Genomic DNA, 27,500 nt, shown 5'->3' with positions numbered 1-27,500 from the left:
ACGCGCCTTTGGTACATGAATAAATGTGAAAAGAGGAACCATAGGGCCGGTATCAAACAACAAGAAAACATGTTACAGAGCAGTAAAATATGATAATTATTATATTTTTGATAACAATGTGATAAAAACAAGGGGTGGCATGGTGGTATCAAACAAGAAAGGTGTCTCTGGTACATGAATAAATGTGAAAAGAGGAATCATAAGACCAACAAGAAAACAAAATATGATATTTCTTATTAGACACGATACAGGGAGGAAGATCAAAGTACTGACTTGTGCTTCTTCAGTGACAGCCCCAAATGCTGCTTCATCTGCTTCAGGCCGTGGTAGTCCGTGTAGATGAGGTCAAAGGGCAGCGGGCCGCTCAGAGGGCAGCTTCCTCTACCAGGAGGGACCCCCAAAAACCTGCAGACACGACATCGTTCGCCACAGAGATCACAGACCGAACAGTATCTACCGCGACTTCCCGGTGTGCATCAACGCAGCGCCAGTCCGATATCTGCCTATGATCGCCGACATTTTTGTTGACTTGTTAGCCGCATCATTCAAAATATTTGGGAAGGATTGTCACTCGACTTTCAGGAAACATCAGAAATGGAAATAAAGAACTCGTGATTAGATTTTGGGGCTGATCCAGACCATTTCTACCAAGTTACCTTTTGTTTATGTTTTTGTGGGTGTATGCTAGCCACCCCACCTCCGCCCACAGAGACAAAGATAGTGGAGACTGACAAGAGTGTTCACTCCTTTTCTATTTCATTACGCTAAAAATAGCTGGAAAAGTGACGGGAACTTTTTGAGAAAACTTTGAGGAAATGTCCGAAATGGGTTAAAGAGCACGAGATTACATTTTGGGTCTGATCGGATCATTTCTACGAAAGTAACTCACATACAAATCTCTACAAATGTGTCCCATTTGTTTGTTACGTTGGTGCTGCAAAATGTTTTGGTTTATTATTATGAATTGCATGTTAAGGTTTTATGGTTTTCATGTTATTAACGTGTTATTATTCATTACATACCTTGTCAAAATCTCCTTAGATTTGTCCCATTTTTTTGTGCTGCAAAAGGTTTTATGGGGCTGGTCATGTGTAATAAAATGGTAATAACAAAACCCTATAATAGACAAAAAAAAAATGTTGCAGCACAAACAAATGAGACAAGGTAATGAATAATTTGAAAAATAAATAAATTTAAAAAATAATAAATAATATATATATATATATATATATATATATATATATATATATATATATATATATATATATATATATATATATATATATATATATATATATATATATATATATATATAAAACATATAACATATAACATAATCATAATAGTTAATGACAAAAACTATAAGAGAAACAAACATTTTGCAGCACAAACAAATGGAACACATTAGGGGAGATTTTAACAAGGTGCAGGGGCTGGTTATGAATAATAACATGTTAATAACAAAAACATAATGGAACAAAGGGAACACATTAGGGGAGTTTGACAAAGTGTGTGGGGGAGGGCATTAATAACATAATTATAATAGTTAACAACTATATTAGACACAAACATTTTGCGAAACAAACAAATGGAACAAATTTGGGGCGACAAGGTGGGGGGGGGGGGGGCTAGTTATGAATAATAACACATTAATAAAATAATAGTTAATAACACAGCTATATTAAAAATTAACATTTTGCAGCACAAACAAATGGAACAAGTTTGGGGAAAGTTTGACAAGGTGAGGGGGCTATTTATGAACAATAACACATCAATAACATAATCATAATAGTTAATAACAAAAACTATAATGGACAAAAACATTGTGAAGCACAAACAAATTGAACAAACTATGTTAGACACAAACATTTTGCAGCATGAACAAATGGAACACATTTGGGGAGATTTTAGCAAGGTGTGGGTGGGGGGGCTGGTTATGAATAATAACACGTCAATAACATAATCATAATAGTTAAGAACAAAACCTATTATGAACAAAAACATTGTGCGGCACAAATAAATTGAACAAACTATATTAGACACAAACATTTTGCAGCACAAACAAATGGAACACATTTGGGGAGATTTTAGAAAGGGGGGGGGGGATAGTTATGAATAATAACACGTCAATAACATAATCATAATAGTTATTAACAAAAACTATAATGGACAAAAACATTGTGCAGCACAAACAAATTGAACAAACTATATTAGACACAAACATTTTGCAGCATGAACAAATGGAACAAACTATATTAGACAAACATTTTGCAGCACAAAGAAATGGAACATATATATTAGACACAAACATTTTGCAGCATGAACCAATGGAACAAACATATTAGACACAAACATTTTGCAGCATGAACAACTGGAACAAACTATATTAGACACAAACATTTTGCAGCACAAACAAATGGAACAAACTATATTAGACACACACATTTTGCAGCACGAACAAATGGAACACATTTGGGGAGATTTTAGCAAGGTGGGGGGGCTAGTTATGAATAATAACACGTTAATAACATCCTTATAATAGTTAATAACACAAGTTTGGGGAGAGTTTGACAAGGTGAGGACTAACTCAACAAGTTCAGATAAACAACACAACACATTTATCAACTTCCAGCCATTATTAGTGTCCATACAAGATGTGTCACAGTCATTGTACAAAGACAATTAAACAGCCAGTTTCCATCAGACTATAGAATATTTGTGTTCCAACAGATCGATGTGTCTACAGTGTGTGTGTGTCAAGAAGATGGCGGCAAGGCCGTTGGAGCGCACAAAGAGCATATAAGTGCGGCGATAGGGGAGCCGCCTAGTTTGTCTACAATGTTAGTTTGGGCTCTCACACACACACACACACATACACACACACACACACACACACACACACACACACACACGCACATACACTCACACACACACACTCACACACACGTACACACACACATACACTCTTGTATTTCTTACGTTCTTGAGACCTCCGAATAATGCTTACCTCTTTAGGACCACCCTTTCTAGATATATATAAAGATGTGTATTTACAACATTAATAATATATACATACTATGCACATATAAAAAAGCTTGTTGTGAGCAACGAGTTGGAATTTCACAAGAAAAAGGTCACAATTTCACAAGAAAAACTTAGAGTGTTGGCAGTATTATAATAAAAGTCGTCATTTTACTCAACGCAAGTCAAAAGTTGACAAGATAAATGGAACATTTGTGCAATATCATGATAAAAGTTGGAATTTTACTCAATAACAGTCACAGTTTTACAAGAAAAGCTTAATATTTTGGCAATTTTATGAAAAGGGGTCGTAATTTTACTCGACAAAAGTCACAATTTTTATAATAAGCCTTAAAATTTCAGCAATATTATAATAATAATAATGGGAATTTTACTCTGCAAAATTATGACATAAGTCCTTGTACTCAAAAAATGTCACTGTTTTAATGAAAAAATTGGAAATATTGTGATAAAAGTCTGAATTTTACATGACAAATGTCCCCATTTTACATTAAAAAGTAATAATTTTACGAGATAATATTCCAATATTACAGAAACATAAAGAATATGAGAAAATATTCCCAATTTTATAAGAAAAAAGTTGACACATTGTGCGAAAAAGACTGCTTTTAGTTATTTATTTTATTTACATTTTTTATTTACTTAAAGTTATTACATTCTCTCTCTCTCTCTCTCTCTCTCTCTCTCTCTCTCTCTCTCTCTCTCTCTCTCTCTCTCTCTCTCTCTCTCTCTCTCTCTCTCTCTCTCTCTCGCTCTCTCTCGCGTTGGCCAGAGGGGGAGCAGTTTTAAAAGCGACACACAGTCAATTTGAAAAATCCGTCCTTTTTGTGACCACCCTCATTTTGATAGATTTCACCACCAGGGGTGCAAATGAGACATTCTCTATTAGATGCAATGGTTTTCCGTATTGGGATCATGATTTAGGTCATCACTTGTTCACACCTCCTCATATGGAAGCTACTTTTACTTGTTGGTGTCTCAAGAAGCGTAGAAATACAAGAACACCCACACGCACGCACGCACGCACACAAGCACGCACACACACACTTTTGACAGCACACTGTGATGCATTCAAGTGTTATCTGTGCTGGTCGTGATGCCTTCATGGTCTTGCCAGGTTGTGCAAATGTTGCCTCAGTGAGTGCTGCAGTTTGCATCTTCCTCACATGAAGGACTTGACTAACAACCAGCAGGAATGCAGAGTTGTGGTCATGACTTCACCCTAATGTGTCTTTCATCACTTGAGTGGAAGCTGTCGCCACAGTTCATTTGTCTGCAGGGCACTGCGTCTCCTGAGCCATGACAAGTACTTGTGTATCGGTCCAATGTTGATATTGGGTATCGGTCTGATATTGATTTCAGGTCTCCATCCGATCCCATAGCAATAAAAAAAAAACAAGTGTCGGATGACATAGGTTTGCATGTCAAAGTTGCGATACAAGCAGTCCTGCAGCGCGTTTACTTGTGATATCGTGTCAGATACAAACAGTCCTGCAGCTTGTTTGTGTGTGATATCATGTGCGATACAAGCAGTCCTGCAGCATGTTTATGTCTGATATCATGTCCTATACAAGCAGTCCTGCAGTATGTTTACTTGTGTGGGATATCATGTCCGATACAAGCAGTCCTGCATTGTTTACTTGTGTGTGATATCAAGTCTGATACAAGCAGTCCTGCAGTGTTTACTCGTGTGCGATATCATGTGTGATAGAGTCATACAACGCATTTAATTGTGTGCGATACAAAAAGTCCTGCAGCATGTTTACTTGTGTGATATCATGTGTGTTACAAGCAGTCCTGCAACAAGTTTACGTGTGTGTGATATCATGTCCAATACAAGCAGTCCTGCAGTGTTTACTTGTGTGCGATATCATGTCTGATACAAGCAGTCCTGCAGTGTTTACTTCTGTACAATATTATGTACGATACAAGCAGTCCTACAACGCATTTACCTATGTGCGATATCATGTGCGATACAAGCAGTCCTACAACGTGTTGTGTGCGATATCATGTGCGATACAAGCATTCCTGCAGCGTGTTTACTTGTGTGATATCATGTGTGATACAAGCAGTCCTGCAGTGTGTTTACTTGTGTGTCCGATACAAGCAGTCTTGCAGCGTGTTTCTTGTGTGTGATATCATGTGCGATACAAGCAATCCTGCAGAGTGTTTATTTGTGTGTGATACCATGTCCAATAAAAGAAGTCCTGCAGTGTTTAATTGTGTGTGATATCATGTGCGATATAATCAATCATACAACGTGTTTACCTATGTGCGATATCATGTGCGATGCAAGCAGTCCTGCACCATGTTTACTTGTGTGTGATATCAAGTCCGATACAAGCAGTCCTGTAGTGTGTACTTGTGTGCGATATCATGTCCGATACAAGCAATTCTGCAGTGTTTACATGTGTGCAAAATCATGTGCGAGCGATACAAGCAGTCCTACAATGCGTTTACTTGTGTGCGATATCATGTCCGATACAAGCAGTCCTACAACGTGTTTACTTGTGTGTGATATCATGTCCGATACGAGTAGTCATACAACATGTTTACTTGTGTGCGATATCATGTGCGATACAAGCAGTCCTACAACACGTTTACTTGTGTGAGATATCATGTACATACAAGCAGGCCTGCAGCGTGTTTACTTGTGTGTGAAATCATGTGCGTTACAAGCAGTCCTGCAACATGTTTACTTGTGTGCAATATCATTTGCGATACAAGCAGTCCTGCAGTGTTTACTTGTGTGCGATATCATGTCCGATACACAGTCCTGCAGTGTTTACTCGTGTGCGATATCATGTGCGATACAAGCAGTCCTACAACACGTTTACTTGTGTGCAATATCATGTCCGATACAAGCAGTCCTGCAGTGTGTTTACTTGTGTGATATCTTGTGTGATACAAGCAGTCCTGCAGCGTGTTTACTTGTGTGCAATATCATTTGTGATACAAGCAGTCCTGCAGCGTGTTTACTTGTGTGTCTGATACAAGCAGTCCTGCAGCGTGTTTACTTGTGTGTGATATCATGTCCGATACAAGAAGTCCTGCAGTGTTTAATTGTGTCCAATATCATGTGTGATACAAGCAGTCCTGCATCGTATTTACTTATGTGTGACATCATGTGCGATACAAGCAGTCCTACAACGCGTTTTCTTGTGTGCGATATCATGTGCGATACAAGCAGTCATGCAGCATATTTACTTATGATTGATATTATGTACGATACAAGCATTCCTACAACGTGTTTTCTTGTGTGCGATATCATGTGAGATACAAGCAGTCCTGCAGCGTATTTACTTATGTCTGATATCATGTGGGATACAAGCAGTCCTGCAGTGTTTACTTGTGTGCGATATCATGTCCAATACAAGCAGTCCTGCATTATTTACTTGTGTCTGTGATATCATGTGCAATAAAAGCAGTCCTACAACGCGTTTTCTTGTGTGCGATATCATGTGCGATACAAGTAGTCCTGCAGCGTATTTACTTATGTGTGATATCATGTTGGATACAAGCAGTCCTGTAGCATGTTTACTTGTGTGTGATATCATGTGCGATACAAGCAGTCCTGCAGCTTTTTTTTTTCTTGTGCAAAGCTGGACAGCCAGTTAACATCTAAATATCCTTCAATAAGTACACAACCTCTATTTTAGTAAAGTCATTTACAAAAGGTAAACATGCTAGGCTGTAGGCTACCAGGAGCTAACAGCTACGCAGCAGATAATCACACAATAGCACACAAGCTAGGCAAGGGTAATAATCATTGAACAATAAAACAGCACATTTGTCAGTACAAACAAGTATCAAATTATTATAGTTGCGTTCTATCTTGACTCTTGGCAAAGGCGGTCGCACACCCTCCCCTCTCCGTGTCTGCCCTGCTTGCCTCGTTGTCTCGTCCTGTGTCGATTAACTTTCTTGTTGCCTCTTTTATCACTGCTCTCCAACATCTGAACAATGGAATTGATCACCTGCCCTCTCAACAAAATTGACAGGGGAACTTGTCCTGTCGGAGCGGTTGTTGCTGGACACACGTCGGACTCTTGGGAGAAGCGGAGTGCCTACTGCCTGGCGCCAATTACAGTCGAGGACGCTGAAGATATCTACCTATTTGGAATCATGATAACAGGACATCTGCTGATTGGAGTAAGCGTTGCCCTGTATCGACAAATTGGAAGGTGCTAGCAGCCATTCTGAGTAGGTGCCACAAATTATTGGAGGAATTTGAGGACCAGAAACAGACCATTTTGAATTGTTTTCGCTCGAACAACCATTCTAATCTTGATTGTTTTCCCTGGTTGCGACTTGGCTAGGTAGTTCCTTCGAGACTCCCGTGGAGGACAGTGCAGCGAAGTCGAAACAAACTACTTCCTGTCAACCACACCTGGAAAGATAAACTCTGTTCCTTTGCCATCGCTTGCAGAACGACTCCAAGGCCTACAGACTTAACACACAAACTATGGACCATGGCCACATATGCACGCATACCCCCACCCAACCTCTTTCCCACGGCTTGACCCCCACGTGGTATGAAGGACAACGAAGCAGCGCCCCTTAGTGGCTGGCACATTCAGACCTCCCCTCCTGTTGCAAGTCCTGTGGTTTCTGTGTCAACATGTGTATATGTGCTTATTAACCTAACATGTTTTTTTTTCTGGGACCCAGTCTGTGCCAATACAGATCATATCAAAAAATACTTACACGTACAAAGTCTCCAAGGCAAAAGCGTACTGGAAAGTATCAAACGTGTCCGCATCATTCAATTTACTGCGTCATGAGTTTAACTTAAAGGCCTACTGAAACCCACTACTACAGACCACGCAGTCTGATAGTTTATACATCAACGATGAAATCTTAACATTGCAACACATGCCAATACGGCCGGGTTAACTTATAAAGTGCAATTTTAAATTTCCCGCTAAACTTCCGGTTGAAAACGCCTTTGGAGGATGACGTATGCGCGTGACGTCGAGAGATCCACGGAAGTGTTTGGACCATATTGGACACAATACACAGAGCTCTGTTTTCTTCGACAAAATTCCACAGTATTCTGGACATCTGTGTTGGTGAATCTTTTGCAATTTTAATAAACAATGGAGGCTGCAAAGAAGAACGTTGTAGGTGGGATCTGTGTATGCGGCTGGCTGTAGCAACACAACAAGGAGGACTTTGACTTGGATAGCAGACGCGCTAGCGGCGAACTCACCTTGACTTCCTACGTCTCCGGGCCGCCGACCGCATCGTCAAATGCTGGAACGCAGGTGAGCACGGGTGTTGATGAGCTGAGGAGGGCTGGCTGGCGTAGGTGGAGCGCTAATGTTTTTATCATAGCTCTGACGAGGTCCCGTTGTTAAGTTAGCGTCGTTAGCAACAGCATTGCTAGGCTTCGACAGGCGTCGAATACACATTAACCGTGGATTTACATGTCCAGTGTTTGGTTCGGTGTCTCCTGATAGTAGTATTGTTGATCTTCAGTCTATCCTTCCAGTCAGGGATTTATTTATTTTGTTTCTATCTGCATTTGAGACAGATGCTATCACGTTAGCTCATGCTAAGAGCTTCGTCGATGATGGGTGAAGTCTTTCGTCGCGCCGCCGATCGCTGGAACGCAGGTGAGCACGGCTGTTGATGTAACCGTGTAGTTACATGTACATGGTTTAATAGTATTGTTGATCTTCTGTCTATCCTTCCAGTCAGGGGTTTATTTCTTTTGTTTCTATCTGCATTTGAGAACGATGCTATCACGTTAGCTCAGTAGCTAAGTGTGTCACCGATGTATTGTCGTGGAGATAAAAGTCACTCTGAATGTCCATTTCGCGTGCTCAACTCTCATTTTCAAGAGGATATAGTATCCGAGGTGGTTTAAAATACAAATCCGTGATCCACAATAGAAAAAGGAGAGAGTGTGGAATCCAATGAGCCAGCTTGTACCTAAGTTACGGTCAGAGCGAAAAAAGATACGTCCGGCACTGCCTCTAGTTCTTCACTCTAACGTGCCTCATCCACGAATCGTTCATCCTCGCTCAAATTAATGGGGTAATCGTCACTTTCTCGCTCCTAATACCTCTCGCTCCATTGTAAACAACGGGGAATTGTGAGCAGCACTACCGCTTGTGACGTCACGCTACTTCCGGTAGGGGCAAGGTTTTTTTTTTATCAGCGAGCAAAAGTTGCGAACTTTATCGTCGATTTTCTCTACTAAATCCTTTCAGCAAAAATATGGCAATATCGCGAAATGATCAAGTATGACACATAGAATGGATCTGCTATTCCCGTTTGAATTTTAAAAAATAATTTCAGTAGGCCTTTAATGAATGTAGTTTTTTTTTTCTTCCACTTTATCAAACCTTTTCTAACATACCACTAGGGCTAAATGATATTGGATGAAAATCGAATAGCATTTTTTTTCCTCACCATTACGATCATGTTTTTTAAGCAACAAACACATCAATGTGTTTTCTAATAGACAATATCAGATGTATTACACTAGAAATAATGCAATGAAACGTACTAAATATTTTGAGTCGCAGTCTACAGCGCAACATCTCGAATCACCTTTTTTAAGACCATCGGCGCCGCCGAGCTAGCTAGCAACTGATGTTTGCTGGAAGAAATGTGCACCAGTCAGTGGCAGAGAGACGATAATTATTACTCCAATATCGATTCATCATTTTCAAAAAACAATTTAAAACAAGCATAACCTCCCACCAAAAAAATATATATTTAAAACATTTTTAATAATTAAATAAGAATACATTTTAAAAAATACAGTTTTAGGCCATCTCCATGCGACCAGAATATGTATTACTAACCTGTACTTTGTCTGAAAAAGCTTCAAAATAATCATTTGACCAAATAATACATTGCGAGAATCTGTCATATTCTGGAATCGTGCAGAATCGGCACTCCAGGAGTCGAAATCGGATCCAATTGTTAGATGCAAGACTCCATTCATTCCACTTGCTGTGCTACCTTATTTTTTTCATCATTAAAAAATTGTACCTGCACGCCGCTGCTCGTCTCTGCATCCTACATTAGTAGTCGTTTCGATCACCGTGAAAATATTAGTTTCTTATTTTCACGATTCCACCGACAAACTCCACAGCGCTGACGTCTCTTCTGTGATATCTATTAATCGCCCTGCCTACGAGTCTTGCTGATATCGTATCAGAAGAACATCGGTATCGTATCGCAAGTGGAAAATGTTGACGCCGCTAATTAAAAGGCATTCATTTTGTTTTTTTCGGAGTCTTATATTGACTCGATTATGCAATAACAAAATAAACGTGTCCGATTATTCTGTGCTGGAGGCCCGGCTGAGCCCAATTAACTCTGCCTAGCAACAAGGACTTCGTCAAATGTGGCAAAAACCAAAAATCTGTCTTTTTTTCCCTGACAAAAACATCCTGTTCTGTACACCAACTCCCTCACATGCATGGAGCGGAATAAAGAAAAAGACAGAGATGTGTCACATGACCCAGTCGAGTTGTGTACATAATTAATATACCTTGAAGTGCACTTCATCACACATACAGTATGCAACTACTAAAAGCTGCATGCGCTTTATTCAGAACACATGATGCTGCACGAGTACAAATAACACACAAAAAACTCCTGAAAAAAGAAACAACTTGTAAAAATGAGTTGAGGGAAAAAAACATTAATGTGATTGTAAAATACAGGATCCATAAAGTGTGTTCTTTTGAGTACATAAAGGGTAAAAATGTGTGTTTTTTAAGAGGTAGGGTCTTTTAATGGCAGCCTTTGAAAATCAGCACATTCTGTTTGTTCATTACATGTTTTTAGAATACACACCTGCACAATCTGTCCTTTATATGGAACACACACACACACACACACACACACACACACACACACACACACACACACACACACACACACACACACACACACACACACACACACACACACACACACACACACACACACACTGCTTGTCGACAAGATGAGTTATTATCCCTTTGATGCACCAATTATGATGACCTACTTTAAGGTTTCTTCCCTACTGACCCCACTGTAGATTTTACAGTAAAATACACAAACTGGCAGCTCAGTCGTTGGGATTGTACTGTAATGTGAAATTGTTCTATTTTTTTTTTTCATTTAGTGTAACGCACTGTAAAACGACAATCGTAGATTTTATGTAAAAAAAAAAAAAAAAAAGAAATAGCAGCTCAGTCGCCAGAATTTTACTGTAAAAAATAGTAGTACTGTATTTTGCGGCTTATATTTTCCATATATTAGCCGCACCTGACTATAAGCCGCAGATATATACGTTGTGAAAGGAGTTATTTACACATCAATATTTTGTAAATGTTTATTTACATACCTTTTTACAGACCTACTCAGTAGCCTAGTGGTTAGAGTGTCCGCCCTGAGATCGGTAGGTTGTGAGTTCAAACCCCGGCCGAGTCATACCAAAGACTATAAAAATGGGACCCATTACCTCCCTGCTTGGCACTCAGCATCAAGGGTTGGAATTGGGGGTTGAATCACCAAAAATGATTCCCGGGCGCGGCCATCACTGCTGCTCACTGCTCCCCTCACCTCCCAGGGGGTGATCAAGAGTGATGGGTCAAATGCAGAGAATAATTTCGCCACACCTAGTGTGTGTGTGACAATCGTTGGTACTTTACCTTTAACTTAATTCTTTCCAAATGGTGTCTGTAACACGGCAGTAAAACGGCTGATCAAACAAAACAGAAGTCATCGTCATGGACCCACTAGCTGTGGAAGCTAGCTCTCCAATCAGCTAAACAGACTCAATAACTCCACGGTGACTTTTTGGTAAATTTACTGAGGAAATTGAGAAACTGGAACAAGAAGAAAAATGCATAAATCAGCCGCACCATTTTTTAAGCCGAAAAGTTCAAAGTGTAAGAAAAAAAGTGGCGGCTTATAGTCCGGAATTTACCGTATTGTTTTTCCATTTACAGTAAACACATTGTTAAAAACAACCGCAGCTCAGTTGCTAGAAAAAATAATAGAAAAAAAAAAACAGTGGTAGCATTTTCCCATTTACAGTATCACTATATTAGTTGCATGCATATATATATATATATATATATATATATATATATATATATATATATATATATATATATATATATATATATATATATATATATATATATATATATATATATATATATATATATATATATATATATATATATGTATATGTTGTGAAATGTGTTATTTACACAAAAATATTGTGTTATATTTACATACCTTAATTGTTTACAAACGATGTCTGTAACATGGCAGTAAAACGGCTGATCCAAAAAAAAAAACAGAAGTCATCGTCATGGATGAAAGCTGGTTCTCCAATCAGCTGAACTGACTCAATAACTCCACGGTGACATTTTGGTGAATTTACTGAGGAATTTATGAAACTGAAACAATACAAAAAGAATGCTGTTGTAAGTTATTAATACTAACAAAGACAAATGTTAGCTATTGCTAACGGTGTTAGCTTGATTACATTACGATAGCACGTACAAATATGCTTAAAAACACTCCTACAGACATCACACATGGGACGGTTAATAAGTAAGAATTGTTTTAGTTATATTGTAAAACTTACAAACGTTGCTTGGAGTGATGAATGACGAATCCGTACGAGTAGAACCGTAGACTGGTTGAAAGCACTAAATGGAATGGCAGCACCTGGAATGCGCAAACTCTTCCAAAAGATGCCGCCATAGCACAAACAATAACACACATTTTCAGTTTGCTGTTTAGTTTTGTCAACTATTTTTATTATGGCCGGCGGCGAAGGTAAATGCATAAATTAGCTGCGCCATTTTGTAAGCCGCAACGTTCAAAGTGTAGGAAAAAAGTAGCGGCTCATAGTCCGGAATTTACCATACTGTTTTTCCATTTACAGTAAACCCATTGTTAAAAACAGCCGCAGCTCAGTTGCTAGAATTTTACTGTAAAAAAAAAATAACACTCGTACCATTTTCCCATTTACAGTGACACACTGTGAAAACGACGACCGTATATTTCTCGGTATAAAACCGGACGCTCAGTTGCCAAGACTCTCCCGTAAAAATAAACAGTGGTATCAGTTTTTCCACTTCAAATAAAACACTGTAAAAATGGCCGTCGATTTTACAGTAACAAAACTGCCATCTTAGTTGCCAGTATTTTACAGTAAAAACAAACAAACAGTGGTACCATTTTTCCCCATTGACAATAAGACCCTGTAAAAACAACAACAAAGTATTTTAACACTGTGACAATCTGTCAGCTTAGTCACCAGAATTGCATTTACAGTAACACCCTGTAAAAAAAAAAAAAGGACATTTCACTGTTGGCAGTTTTTTTTTTTTTTACTATAAAAGCTTTTTTTATTAGCAGAAAATAGCCTTTGAATGGCTGCCGACCGCAGTGACCACAATGGGTGTAATAATTAATATGTCAGCTGTCAGTGGATATCCGTGCTTATCCATTCACGTAACACCATTTTGGCGCGATGGCTCGGTAGATCATCTTTTTGCCGTGCTAAAGTAGACATTAGAGCCTCCATTTGAACCGTCGACGACAGTATTTAAACCACGCAGCGTGCCTAATGCTGAGGAGCGTCAGCGCAGACGCCCGTGTAGTATTACGGCGACTCGGAGTGAAGTGTTACGTGACATTGCTCCTGAGAGATCCGCAGATCCGCTCGCAGCTTTAATTGGAAATATGCAAATCCACAGGAAGTAATACTAAAAGGGATTAAAAGTGCATTAAATAGTTTGGAGACGGTGATAGAAGCGCACTTTGCTCCCGGGAGAATCCCATTGCTCCTTTCGTCCCCAACTCTGCCAGCGTAAACCTCACATAGGGGTTTTTAGCTCGATAGTTAGCACGCTCGCAGTAAAAAAACAAAAAACAAAGAAAAAACAACGCTACACTAGCAACAAGTGCTAGGTTGTTACGGATGTGATCTAGTTCTCGCCGTTCTGTTCGATACCGTGATCGGGGAAGTCATAGCACCAAATTCCGGGGGCCCCAAACACAAGACTCCCCCCCCCTTTAGCACCGTAAACCCAAAGTGGCCGCCCCTCACGCAAACACTTGGTATGTTTACATGCAATAACAACAAATTGTCTGTTACAGACTAATGTTAATGAAGTTATTTTTTGCAATTTTGATCTACTGTATATTTATTTTCTGTGGTAAGAGTGTCCGCCCTGAGATCGGTAGGTTGTGAGTTCAAACCCCAGCCGAGTCATACCAAAGACTATAAAAATGGGACCCATTATCTCCCTGCTTGGCACTCAGCATCAAGGGTTGGAATTGGGGGTTAAATCACCAAAAATGATTCCCGGGCGCGGCACTGCTGCTGCCCACTGCTCCCCTCACTTCCCAGGGGGTGATAAGGGGATGGGTCAAATGCAGAGGACACATTTCACCACACCTAGTGTGTGTGTGACAATCATTGGTACTTTAACTTGAACTTAAGAATACAAAGCCATGCAGAGGTATACTTATAACAATTTTATAGACAAATAAATGGATGTCGCGATATCAATTCAAGTGTAACCCACGACACACACGACACTTGTTTGAGGAAGACGTGTCAGCTGATTTAAAGCGCTTCCTGGATTAGCTGCCGCTACTCCAATTAGCGCAGGTGCAAGCAATCAGCTATTTTTGGCCAAAGAAAAACAAAGAAAACAACCTGAAGTTGTCTTTATTTTTAAGTTATTAAACCACATTTTTAGGTTATCATACCATGATTTTACCCCTGCTCTAAACTTTAGAGCAGACCTGGGCATTCTGCGGCCCGCGGGCCTCATCCGGCCCTTTGTGCGTCCCTGTCCAGCTTGCGTGAGGCCAATTATAAATTACAAAATACATTTTAAAAAGTATCTATGTCGAGTGTGCAATACAACGGTGCTGCTTTTGCTTTGAAAAGCGTTATTTGTATTACTTCCGTGTGGACGTATGCGCATGCGTGATTGTGAGTGAATGTGAACAGCTGCAATCACAAATTACAAAATAAAGTTGAAAAAACATCTATGTCGTGCGCGCAATACAACTGTGCTGCTTTTATTTTGAAAAGTGTTCTTTATGGGCGTATGTCCGGGTGTAACCTGTGAGTGAAGGTGCACAGCGACAAGTGATGCACGGTTTACACCCGAGACGCTAAAAAGAGAAAAGTTGATGACGAATGGCGTGTTTCCAACAAGACATGGACTGCCAAGCAACGTTCCCTCTAAGGTGCGCGCCTGCGCTATTGCGCACTGCTCAAGCGTCCTCTGCGCACAGCAAATATATGCCGCGCACCAAATCAAACCCATCTGAATTCTAAACAAAATAAACACATTTATTCTGTGTAATTTTGCAATGCAACTCTGAGTGACAATGACAACAAGCGGCCCTAACGGTGTTTGTCAACACCGTTCAATTATTGTAACGTCTATCGAGATGCTTCGAGGCCAGGAATTATATTGATCACTTTATTGAGCAAAACTGTTTATATTCGGCCATAACCACACCAAAAACATGAGTAAAACACTTCTATCTCGAAAAACTAGTCATTTTCTGCCGTACAAACCAGGCCAAAACCAACACGCATCTGTCACCAACACGCATACCTCTAAACCACTGGTGCGTTTATGGCCACACAAAAAGTTGGACAACTCAAACACCACACAAAGTTACACTATGACTCCTCAGTCATACGTGTGCTTATTTTACTGTAATTTATTATTAATGTTAATTTATTTATATTAATCATGGAATGCTGTTACTAGAGAAAGTTACAGGAATGCACACTTCATCCTATGCTTACATTTCATTGTGCAACATGAGGATGTTTAAGGGGAACTAAATGTGACCTCTGAAAGGGGTACAAATGATTTCAAAAGCAGTGCTTTTGGTATAAAGTTAAGTTAGGTTAAATGAAAGTATTATTAATTATTATTATTATTATTATTATTATTATTATTATTATTATTATTATTATTATTATTATTATTATTTATTATCTTACGGTATACATCAAAAATAATATTGAGCAACATTTAATTGAAATATTGTCGATGTGGCCCTCCAGCAGTGCTCGGGTTGCTCATGCGGCCCCCGGTAAAAATTAATTGCCCACCCCTGCTTTAGAGAGTCAGGATCTCAGGGGTATCAGATGAAAAGAAAACATCATAGTCCTACTTTCTGCCAGCACAAAGGTCAGCAGTAGGTCGATTGTTTATTGACCCTGTGACCCTCGCTTTATACAGAACTCGTTAACAGCCCAAAGGCTAAGGGTCAAAGGCTGAGACGCGTGTGAGTCAATTATGGAATAAAGGAGTTGACGAAGAAAAAAGAAGGGGGGAAGACAAGGGCTATAAAGATGGGTGTTTGGCGGAAATATATAGTTTGGACTGGACCTGTTGTGATTACGGACGTATATCGTTAGGATTTTATCGATACCATATTATTGGTACTCTTACTCGTATGTAATTTCCAGTTTGTAGTCAAGAGACAGAGGGAACTGAAACACATTCAAGCAATGGAGACCTGACAGTGGATGCTATCTTGCTTCAAAGCAACTTTATGGATTATTATATTACCTCAATTGTTCCCTTTTTTGAGTGGATTTGTATTGGCTCGTGGCTTAATGGATCGCAAAGACGGTGGTTGATAAAACGTGGTCAAGACTCGTGGTGAATAAAGTGCGTTCACTTCAAACTGACACAGCGTGCTTGAATTTGAGGAACTTTTAAGGAGGAAATATTGTGGTGTTACAAACTTTTGTGTGGTGTTGCTTCCTTAGTTGTCATTATTCCAAGCTGATTTAAATGTGTAGCAGCCGCAGCTTCATAGACCTAATTAGGAAAAAAAATACAGGTACTCACTGTACATCCCTCGTTGTGATATTGGCTTGATTAATAAAGTAGTCTTGGTTCAACAATCATCACCCGCATCATCCTTGATCCTTCACACACAACCACGCCACCCTTCGGCTCAAAATAAGGTGACAAGGCCAGGAGACGACACTGACTGATTACCCCATAAATACTTCTTAAAAAATTGTAATACCATGCTTGGAATATAAAGTAGTGGAGACTCATTTAGTTAGACTTAGACTTCCTTTATTATCATTTAAATTTGAACTTTACAGTTTTGTGCATTTTGTTGCATTAGCTCGTGGTGGTGCAGGATGAAAGAGCAATAAGGTGCAGAGTGTGTGCATTTACAAAAGAAGGTGCAGATATAAATAAATAGATTACTATACAGATAAATATATTGCACTTTTGCATATGCATCCACGTTTACGGATGTATGTTATATTGTCTTTATAATCAAGCGAGTTAATCCGTTTTTTGGAGTAGTTGAGGGGATTATTATGATGCTTTTTTGAGTGACTACGCTGCAAGTAAACTGAGAAATGTTCACAATTGACCGAGTTATTTGCCAAAAAAGCTCCATTACTACCACGAGCCTCTGCAGCCACAGCCGGCAGCTAATGGGCCTAGTCAGGTACTCACATAATGATAATTGACGTCGAAAAGCTGTAGGCAAATTGCAAAGCAGCACGGAGATGCTGCTTGCAAAAACCACAGGACCGATAGTATCGTTTGTCCAGAATCTTCACGCATCTAATTAGGAAAAAAAATACCGGTAATCAGTGTACATCCCTAGTTGTGACGCTTGCTTGTTCAATAAAGTAGTCCTTGTTCAGCAATCATCACCAGCATCATCCTTGATCCTTCACACACAACTACCCCACCCTTCAGCTCGAGATAAGGTGACGAGGCCAGGAGACGACACTGACTGATTACCCCATAAATTCTTCTTAAAAAATTGTATACCATGCTTGGAATAGAAATCAGTGGGGACTATTATAATAAGCCTAGTCAGTTGGGGCGGTATAGCTCGGTTGGTAGAGTGGCCGTGCCAGCAACTTGAGGGTTGCAGGTTCGATCCCCGCTTCCGCCATCCTAGTCACTGCTGTTGTGTCCTTGGGCAAGACACTTTACCCACCTGCTCCCAGTGCCACCCACACTGGTTTAAATGTAACTTAGATATTGGGTTTCACTATGTAAAGCGCTTTGAGTCACTAGAGAAAAAGCGCTATATAAATATAATTCATTTTACTAATTCACTACTCACATGAAGATAATTGACGTCAAAAAGCCGTAGGCAAATTGAAAAGCAGCATGCACATGCTGCTTGCAAAAACCGCGGTATTATCATTCGTCCAGAATATTAACGGACCTATTTAGGAAAAAAAATACCGGTACTCGTATACATCCCTAGTTGTGATGCTTGCTTGTTCAATAAAGTAGTCCTTGTTCAACAATCATCACCAGCATCATCAATGATCCTTCACACCCAACCACGCCACCCTTCAGCTCAAGAGCAGGTGACAAGGCCAGTACATGACACTGACTGATTATCCCATAAATTCTTCTTAAAAAATTGTAATACCATGCTTGGAATAGAAAGTAGTGGGGACTCTTTTAATGAGCCTAGTCAGGTACTCACATAATGATAATTGACGTCGAAAAGCTGTAGGCAAATTGCAAAGCAGCATGCAGATGCTGCTTGCAAAAACCACAGAACCGATAGTATCGTTTGTCCAGAATCTTCCATCAGTCCATTTTCTACCCCTTGTCCCTTTTGGGGTCGCGGGGGGTGCTGGAGCCCATCTCAGCTGCATTCGGGCGGAAGGCGGGGTACACCCTGGTCAAGTTGCCACCTCATCGCAGGGCCAACACAGATATACAGACAACCATTCACACACTAGGGCCAATTTAGTGTTGCCAATCAACCTATCCCCAGGTGCATGTCTTTGGAGGTGGGAGGAAGCCTGAGTACCCGGAGGGAACCCACGCAGTCACGGGGAGAACATGCAAACTTCACACAGAAAGATCCCGAGCCCGGGATTGAACTCAGGACTACTCAGGACCTTCGTATTGAGGCACATGCACTAACCCCTGTTCCACCATGCTGCCCTGTCCAGAATCTTAACGGACCTAATTAGGAACCAGTACCAGTACGGGTATGGCATGCTGCACTGTGGGCAGCCATGAGGAAATATAACATCAGTCCTAACCTTGTCAGAGTCATTCAACATCTGTACAAAAAAGCTACCAGCACAGTTCTCAACAACGGAGCTATCGGAGACTGGTTCAGGACAACAATTGGAGTGCGCCTAGGATGCCTTCTCGCTCCCATTCTCTTCAACATCTTTCTGGAGCGTATCATGACGGAGAGGGACGGCGTGGCGAAGTTGGTAGAGTGGCTGTGCCAGCAATCGGAGTGTTGCTGGTTACTGGGGTTCAATTCTCACCTTCTACCTTCCTAGTCACGTCCGTTGTGTCCTTGGGCAAGACACTTCACCCTTTGCCTCTGATGGGTGCTGGTTAGCGCCTTGCATGGCAGCTCCCTCCATCAGTGTGTGAATGGGTAAATGTGGAAATACTGTCAAAGCGCTTTGAGTACCTTGAAGGTAGAAAAGCGCTATACAAGTATAACCCATTTATCATTTATCATTATTTATGCCCTGGCAGATCATGAAGGAAGTATCAGCATTGGAGGCAGACCAATCACCAAACTCCGTTTTGCAGATGATATCGATGGACTAGCTGGAGAAGAAAGAACTTGCCAGTCTAGTTGAAAGGCTTGATACCACCTCCTGAGCCTATGGAATGGAAATCCATGCTGAAAAAAACTAAATGATGACCAACAACAATGGCATCCGTTCAGACATCAAAGTCAATGGACAGGCACTGGACACGGTGTCGAGCTTGAAGTACCTCGGAGCAATCGTGTCCGATGAAGGATCCAAACGGGAAGTCCTTGCCAGAAGTGTTTAAACAACTGCTGCCCTGGCAAAGCTCAAGCCCATATGGAAAGACACAAACATCAGTCTGGCACCAAAGGTGAGATGACAGCGCTCACTTGTTAATGTCGATCTTCCTTTACGCCTGTGAAACATGGACCCTTACAGCAGAGCTGCAGAAGAGAATTCAAAGCATGGAGATGAGATGCTACAGAAGACTCATGATGTCACCCAAGATGTCACAAACGAAAAAGTCCGGCAAAAGATCAGCCAAGCCATCGGCCCACATGATGACCTGCTCACCACCGTCAAAGTGGAAACTGAGGTGGTACGGACACATCACCAGATCCTCAGGCCTTGCAAAAACCATCCCGCAAGGCACCGTACATGGTGGCAGGAGACAAGGGAGACAAAAGAAAAGATGGGAAGATAACATCGGAGAATGGACTCACTTGAAACTCACTGAGGCAATGAGAGCTGCTGAGGACAGAGAGGGATGGAGAGAGCTGGTCAACAGATCATCTGTGGTGCCCCCACAACCCTTCGGGGTTATGGGATAGTTACAGGTACCAAAAAATACCGGTACTCGGTATACATCCCTAGTTGTGATGCTTGCTTGTTCAATAAAGTAGTCCTTGTTCAACAATCATCACCGGCATAATCCTTGATTCGTCACACACAACCACGCCACCCTTCAGCTCGAGAGAAGGTGGCAAGGCCAGTACATGACACTGACTGATTACCCCATAAATTCTTCTTAAAAATGGTAATACATGCTTGGAATAGAAAGTAGTGGGGACTCTTTTAATGAGCCTAGTCAGATAATCAAATAATGATAATTGATGTTGAAAAGCTGAAGGCAAATTACCACAGGACCGATAGTATCGTTTGTCCAGAATCTTCACGCACCTAATTAGAAACCGGTACCAAAAAATACCGATATTCGGTATACATCCCTAGTTGTGATGCTTGCTCATTCAATAAAGTAGTCCTTGTTCAACAATCATCACCAGCATCATTCTTGATCTTTCACACACAAACACGCCACCCTTCAGCTCGAGAGAAGGGGACAAGGCCAGTACATGACACTGACTAATTACTAGGGTGTGGGAAAAAATCGATTCGAATTCGAATCGCGATTCTCACGTTGTGCGATTCAGAATCGATTTTCATTTTTAAAAAGTCGATTTAAAAAAATATATATATATTTTTTCATTATTTTTGTATTTTTATTTTTATTTTTTAATTAATCAATCCAACAAAACAATACACAGCAATACCATAACAATGCAATCCAATTCCAAAACCAAACCCGACCCAGCAACACTCAGAACTGCAAACACGACACAGAACAAACCAAAAGTAGTGAAACAAAAATGAATATTATCAACAACAGTATCAATATTAGTTACAATTTCAACATAGCAGTGATTAAAAATCCCTCATTGACATTATCATTAGACATTTATAAAAAATGTTAATAAAGAACAATAGTGTCACAGTGGCTTAGACTTGCATCCCATCTCATAAGCTTGACAACACACTGTGTCCAATATTTTCACAAAGATAAAATAAGTCATATTTTTGGTTCATTTAATAGTTAAAACAAATTTACATTATTGCAATCAGTTAATAAAACATTTCCCTTTACAATTATAAAAGCTTTTTACAAAAATCTACTACTCTGCTTGCATGTCAGCAGACTGGGGTAGATCCTGTTGAAATCCTATGTATTGAATGAATAGAGAATAATTTTGAATCGGGAAAATATCGTTTTTGAATCGAGAATCGCGTTGAATTAAAAAAAAATCGATTTTGAATCGAATCGTGACCCCAAGAATCGATATTGAATCAAATCGTGGGACACCCAAAGATTCGCAGCCCTACTAATTACCCCATAAATTATTCTTAAAAAATTATAATACCATACTTGGAATAGAAAGTAGTGGGGACTCTTTTAATGGGCCTAGTCAGGTACTCACATAATGATAATTGACGTCGAAAAGTCGTAGGGAAATTGCAAAGCAGCACGCAGATGCTGCTTGCAAAAACCACAGGACAGCAAAGTAGGAAAAAGAATAGATTAGGACATTCCGTGCAAAAAGAAAGTCTCGCTGGACGCATTTAAAGACATCAGGAATGTCTCCGAATGACAACATTTGCATGTTTGTTTCCTCGCTCCAGTCACCAGCTGTCACGCCACCGCCGAGACCGGGCGCCACGATGTCATCATTAATCTGCCAATGAGCAGCCCACTTCCTTTTCTTGTTCATTCATCACTGCTGCTGCGGTGTTATTAATGACACATCCTTCTTCCTGCATGATTAAATGTCATTTCTTCAGAAACTACACTGCAATAAAACAGTATTTTATCTGCCGTTAATATCGTAATGAAAGGAACATTTCAATTTGAATATATGAGGTGGGTGTCAGATGATGAATTAAAAATAGATCATGCGTAGTTTACACAAATCAACAATATGATCGCTCGCCAGAGTGTGCCATCATGGACCTGCACTCTGGGTCAGAGTCTGGCTTAAGCAATTTGTTCAAGAAAAGACCCAGCTGACATTTTATTACTTTTTTTTTTCTTTTGGGGGGTTTGTTTTGCACGAGGAAAAGCATGTCAAATGTGAACGAATGACAGGTCCCTTTACAGCGCAACCAGGAAGTATTCACAGCGCTTCACTTATTCTACTTGGTTATATCACAGCCTTATTCCAAAATGGAATACATTCATTTTGTGTCCTCAAAATTCGATACACAATACCCTATAATGACAAAGTGAAAAGTTGTTTTTTTTTTGCAAACCTATTCAAACTAAAAAAAAAAAAGGATGATTGCCGAAAATGCAGGACTATAAGCTGTTACTTTTTTTCCCATACACTTTGAACCCTGCGGCTTATAAGACGGTGTTAAAAATTTATGATTTTTTTTTCCACTGCCGACCATGAAGAAAACTTTTTTTTTTTAAAAAGCAAATATGCTGGGAAGGTGTTCTATTGTCTGTGCTATGGTGCCATCTTTTGGACCAGTTTGCTAACTGAAGGTGCTGCAGTGTCCTATTTACTGTAACTGCTTTTTTTTTTTTGCCATCAGAGCGTATCTTTTCTAAGTTTTACAATATAACTAAAACTATTCTGACTTACTAAACCGTCCCATGTGTGATGGCTGTAGAAGTGTTTTCATACATATTTGTACGTGCTATCGTAATTTAATCAAGCTAGCATCGTTAGCAATAGCTAACATGCTAACAGATTTACGAGTACCTGTGTTAGTACGATTAACTTACAATGGCATTCTTTTTGTATTGTTCCAGTTTCACAAATTCCTCAGTAAATTCACCAAAACGTCACCGTAGAGTTTATGAGTCTGTTAAGCTGATTGGAGAGCTAGCTTCCGCAGCTAGTGGGTCCGTGACGATGACTTCTGTTTTGTTTGATCCACCGTTTTACTGCCGTGTTACAGACACCATTTGAAAACAATGACGGTACGTAAATATACATTTACAGAGTCTTTCTTTGTAAATAACTCATTTCACAACATACATAACTGCGACGTATAGTCCAGTGCGCCTAATATATGGAAACTTATTCTTTTCCCAAACATTTTTGGGTAATGCATATATGGTGGAGAGAGGAGAACCTTCCAGAAGGACAACCATCTCCGCAGCAACCCACCAATCAGGCCTGTATGGTAGTGCGGCCAGATGGAAGCCATTTCTTCGTAAAAAAGTTTGCCAAATTGCACCTGAAAGACTCTCAGACCATGAGAAACTAAATTATGTGGTTTCTCACGTTTGGAGGAAACCAGGCACCACTCATCACCAGGTCAATACCATTCCTACAGTGAAGCGTGGTGGTGGCAGCATCATGGTGTGGGGATGGTCTTCAGCGGTAGGAACTGGGAGACAAGCCAGGATAGAGGTAGAGGTAGTCAGGATTTTCGGCACTGACCGAATATGGTACTTTGTTGGCACTGACCGAATATGGTACTTTTTATTTAAATACAAAAAAACTATATAATGGAACAGGAAAAATATGTCGGTAGTCGTAACAGTTTTGTATTGAGAAATACGTATCATTTTTCTTCGCCTTTTTTTAGTCTGTGGAAACACTAAACCTTTTTCAATAAGGTTTCATCATTTATATACCAAGAATAATATATTGCCTGAATGCCTTGAATGGGGAATCGATTCTGAAACGAGTTGTTGTAATAGTCACATCCCGACTAAATATGTCCTGAAAAAGACAATGTCTGATCACCTGAAAATTGAAATCTTTAGGCACTGACCGAATCCAGTACTTTTTTGGCACTGTCCGAATCCAGTACTTTTTTGGCACTGTCCGAATATGGGACTTTTTTGGCACTGTCCCAATATGGTACTTTTTTGGCAATGACCGAATATGGTACTTTTTTGGCACTGACTGAATCTAGTACTTTTTTGGGACTGTCCCAATATGGTACTTTTTTGGCAATGACCGAATATGGTACTATTTTGGCACTGACTGAATCTAGTACTTTTTTGGAACTGTCCCAATATGGTACTTTTTTGGCAATGACCGAATATGGTACTTTTTTGGCACTGACTGAATTCGATACTTTTTTGGCATTGATCAAATATGGTACTTTGTTGGCACTGACCGAATCTGGGACTTTTTTTGCATTGACCGAATATGGTACTTTTTTGGCACTGATCGAATATGGTACTTTTTTGGCACTGACTGAATTTGGTACTTTTTTGGCACTGATCGAATATGGTACTTTTTTGGCACTGACTGAATCTGGTACTTTTTTGGCACTGATCGAATATGGTACTTTTTTGGCACTGATCGAATATGGTACTTTTTTGGCACTGACTGAATCTAGTACTTTTTTGGCACTGTCCCAATATGGTACTTTTTTGGCAATGACCGAATATGGTACTTTTTTGGCACTGACTGAATCCGATACTTTTTTGGCACTGATCAAATATGGTACTTTTTTAGCACTGACCGAATCTGGGACTTTTTTTGCATTGACCGAATATGGTACTTTTATGGCACTGATCGAATATGGTACTTTTTTGCCACTGACTGAATCTGGTACTTTTTTGGCACTGATAGAATATGGTACTTTTTTGGCACTGACTGAATCTGGTACTTTTTTTGGCACTGATCAAATATGGTATTTTTTTGGCACTGACCGAATCTGATACTTTTTTGGCACTGATCAAATATGGTACTTTTTTGGCACTGACCGAATCTGGGACTTTTTTTGCATTGACCGAATATGGTACTTTTTTGGCACTGGTCGAATATGGTACTTTTTTGGCACTGACTGAATCTGGTACTTTTTTGGCACTGATCGAATATGGTACTTTTTTGGCACTGACTGAATCTGGTACTTTTTTGGCACTGATCGAATATGGTACTTTTTTGGCACTGATCGAATATGGTACTTTTTTGGCACTGACCGAATCTGGGACTTATTTTGCATTGACCGAATATGGTACTTTTTTGGCACTGATCGAAAATGGTACTTTTTTGGCACTAACTGAATCTGGTACTTTTTTGGCACTGATCGAATACGGTACTTTTTTGGCACTGACCGAATACGATACTTTTTTGGCACTGACCGAATACGATACTTTTTTGGCACTGACCGAATCTGGGACTTTTTTTGCATTGACTGAATATGGTACTTTTTTGGCACTGATCGAATATGGTACTTTTTTGGCACCGACCGAATATGGTACTTTTTTGGCATGGACCGAATATGGTATTTTTTTTGGCACTGATCGAAAGTGGTACTTTTTTGGCACTGACTGAATATGGTACTTTTTTGGCACTGACCAAATATGATGCTTTTTTGGCACCGAACAAATATGGTACTTTTTTGGCACTGACAGAATCTGGGACTTTTTTGTCACAGACCGAATCTGGGACATTTTTTTGGCATTGACCGAATCTGGGACTTTTTTCGCACTGACCAAATCTGGGACTTTTTTGGCACTGATCGAATATGGTACTTTTTTTGCACTGACCAAACATGGTACTTTTTTGGCGTGGACCGAATATGGTGTTTTTTTTGGCATTGACCGAATATGGTATTTTTTTTGGCATTGACCGAATCTGGTACTTTTTTTTCGCACCGACTGAATTTGGTACTTTTTTGGCATTGACCAAATGTAGTACTTTGTTACTGACCGAATCTGGAAATTTTGGGCACCGACCGTATATGGTATTTTTTTGGCACTGACTGAATATGGTACTTTTTTGGCACTGATCGAATCCCGCCGGTCCGACCTGACACTGATTTAAGTAAAACCCAACGGTGCTATGTTACGCTACCTGGGTTGGAAGTGACATCACGGCCAATTGCCGACACACTTCGGCACTTGCCGATCACTCCAGCAGCACTGAGAGCGGACTCAGCCAAACTACCTTTAGGTAACGTTGCAATTTTCCTTCCCAACAAGGAACGTGACCCCCAAAGAACGCTTCAAACCAAGTAAAGTAAGGCTCCACCTTTCCAAAAAAATGCGCTAGCTTGATGCTAATATACGTTGGCTTCACTATTGACATACTACTGATTAGCATTAGCGATTTTTCATGGCATTTCCACACCTCCAAATGTGTTAATGAAAACTACAACTAAGATGCACGTTACAAACAGAGGGTGCGTAATAAGTACTATGCTTACAGTATATTTTAGGGCGCAACAAAAAAACAGAAAACTATACACTACGGCCATCTAACGTCTTGGACTTGCAACTGTAAGTGTAACTTAATTGTATACTTGCTAATGATATTATGAAAATAAAACATAACTGGACATTAGTTATAATTATACCATGTTTAAATGTTGCAATAAAATTATATTTTCAAATCAAAAACAATTTATTTATGAACACACACACGAGTATCAGTATCGATTCTCAGGTGCTCATCCCTAGTTACTATGCCAACACTCTGAGCAAGACTTCAATACGTTCATTAATGAATTTCTTTCCAACATTTACTGAAATGTTTAAATAAAAATCCATCAGTAATGCAAGTGGATCTATATGTATTGATGATTTAGCACCAAGTAGATATCCCATAAGCACACAAGTTAATCTGATTAAGTCAAAAAGGACATTGCCGCAGGTGAAAAATGGATATTGCAATGCTACCATCAACATTACGACTCCAACTAGTTTTATTATCCTTATTAATTCATCCTCACCCCGTGCTATAGTTAAGAAAACACATAAAAACCATTGATCCTTGCTGCTTATCCTGTCCTTTAGGCGCAGTAAAGTGGCATCATGCACGCTGCTCAAGGGGTGCCTGTGCAGGACGCTGCCAGTGGCTTCTCCGTAAAACCAGCGAGCATGACTGCTGGCAATTAGAGACGACAACGTGCTGGAGAAACAAAAACAAGGACGAATACCAACAATTCCTGGGGGTGGTATTCTGGTTTAGAGTCTGCAAGTATATATATAATGTAGTAAGAGACACCTTCATAACAATAGGTACAATATACACACACAACAAGTATATATATAATGTAGTAACAGACACCTTCATAACAATACGTAATATGTACAATATACACACTGCAAGTATATATATAATGTAGTAACAGACACCTTCATAACAATATGTAATATGTACAATATACA

General features: G+C 39.8%; 1 protein-coding gene across 1 annotated transcript in view; it reads right to left on the bottom strand.

Annotated features, from left to right (window-relative positions):
* Positions 1-27,500, bottom strand: part of LOC133652725 (alpha-1,6-mannosylglycoprotein 6-beta-N-acetylglucosaminyltransferase B-like) — a 651,209-nt gene that overhangs the window by 52,309 nt on the left and 571,400 nt on the right. Inside the window, exon 9 of the mRNA XM_062051777.1 lies at positions 274-405. Within this exon, the coding sequence (XP_061907761.1) occupies positions 274-405 (132 nt within the window). The remainder of the gene's footprint in view (positions 1-273; positions 406-27,500) is intronic.

The sequence above is a fragment of the Entelurus aequoreus genome, linkage group LG06, assembly GCF_033978785.1.
Source record: "Entelurus aequoreus isolate RoL-2023_Sb linkage group LG06, RoL_Eaeq_v1.1, whole genome shotgun sequence".
Classification (NCBI taxonomy): domain Eukaryota; kingdom Metazoa; phylum Chordata; class Actinopteri; order Syngnathiformes; family Syngnathidae; genus Entelurus; species Entelurus aequoreus.
The sequence above is the reverse complement of the archived record's forward strand: the minus strand, read 5'-3'. Positions and strand labels throughout refer to the sequence as shown.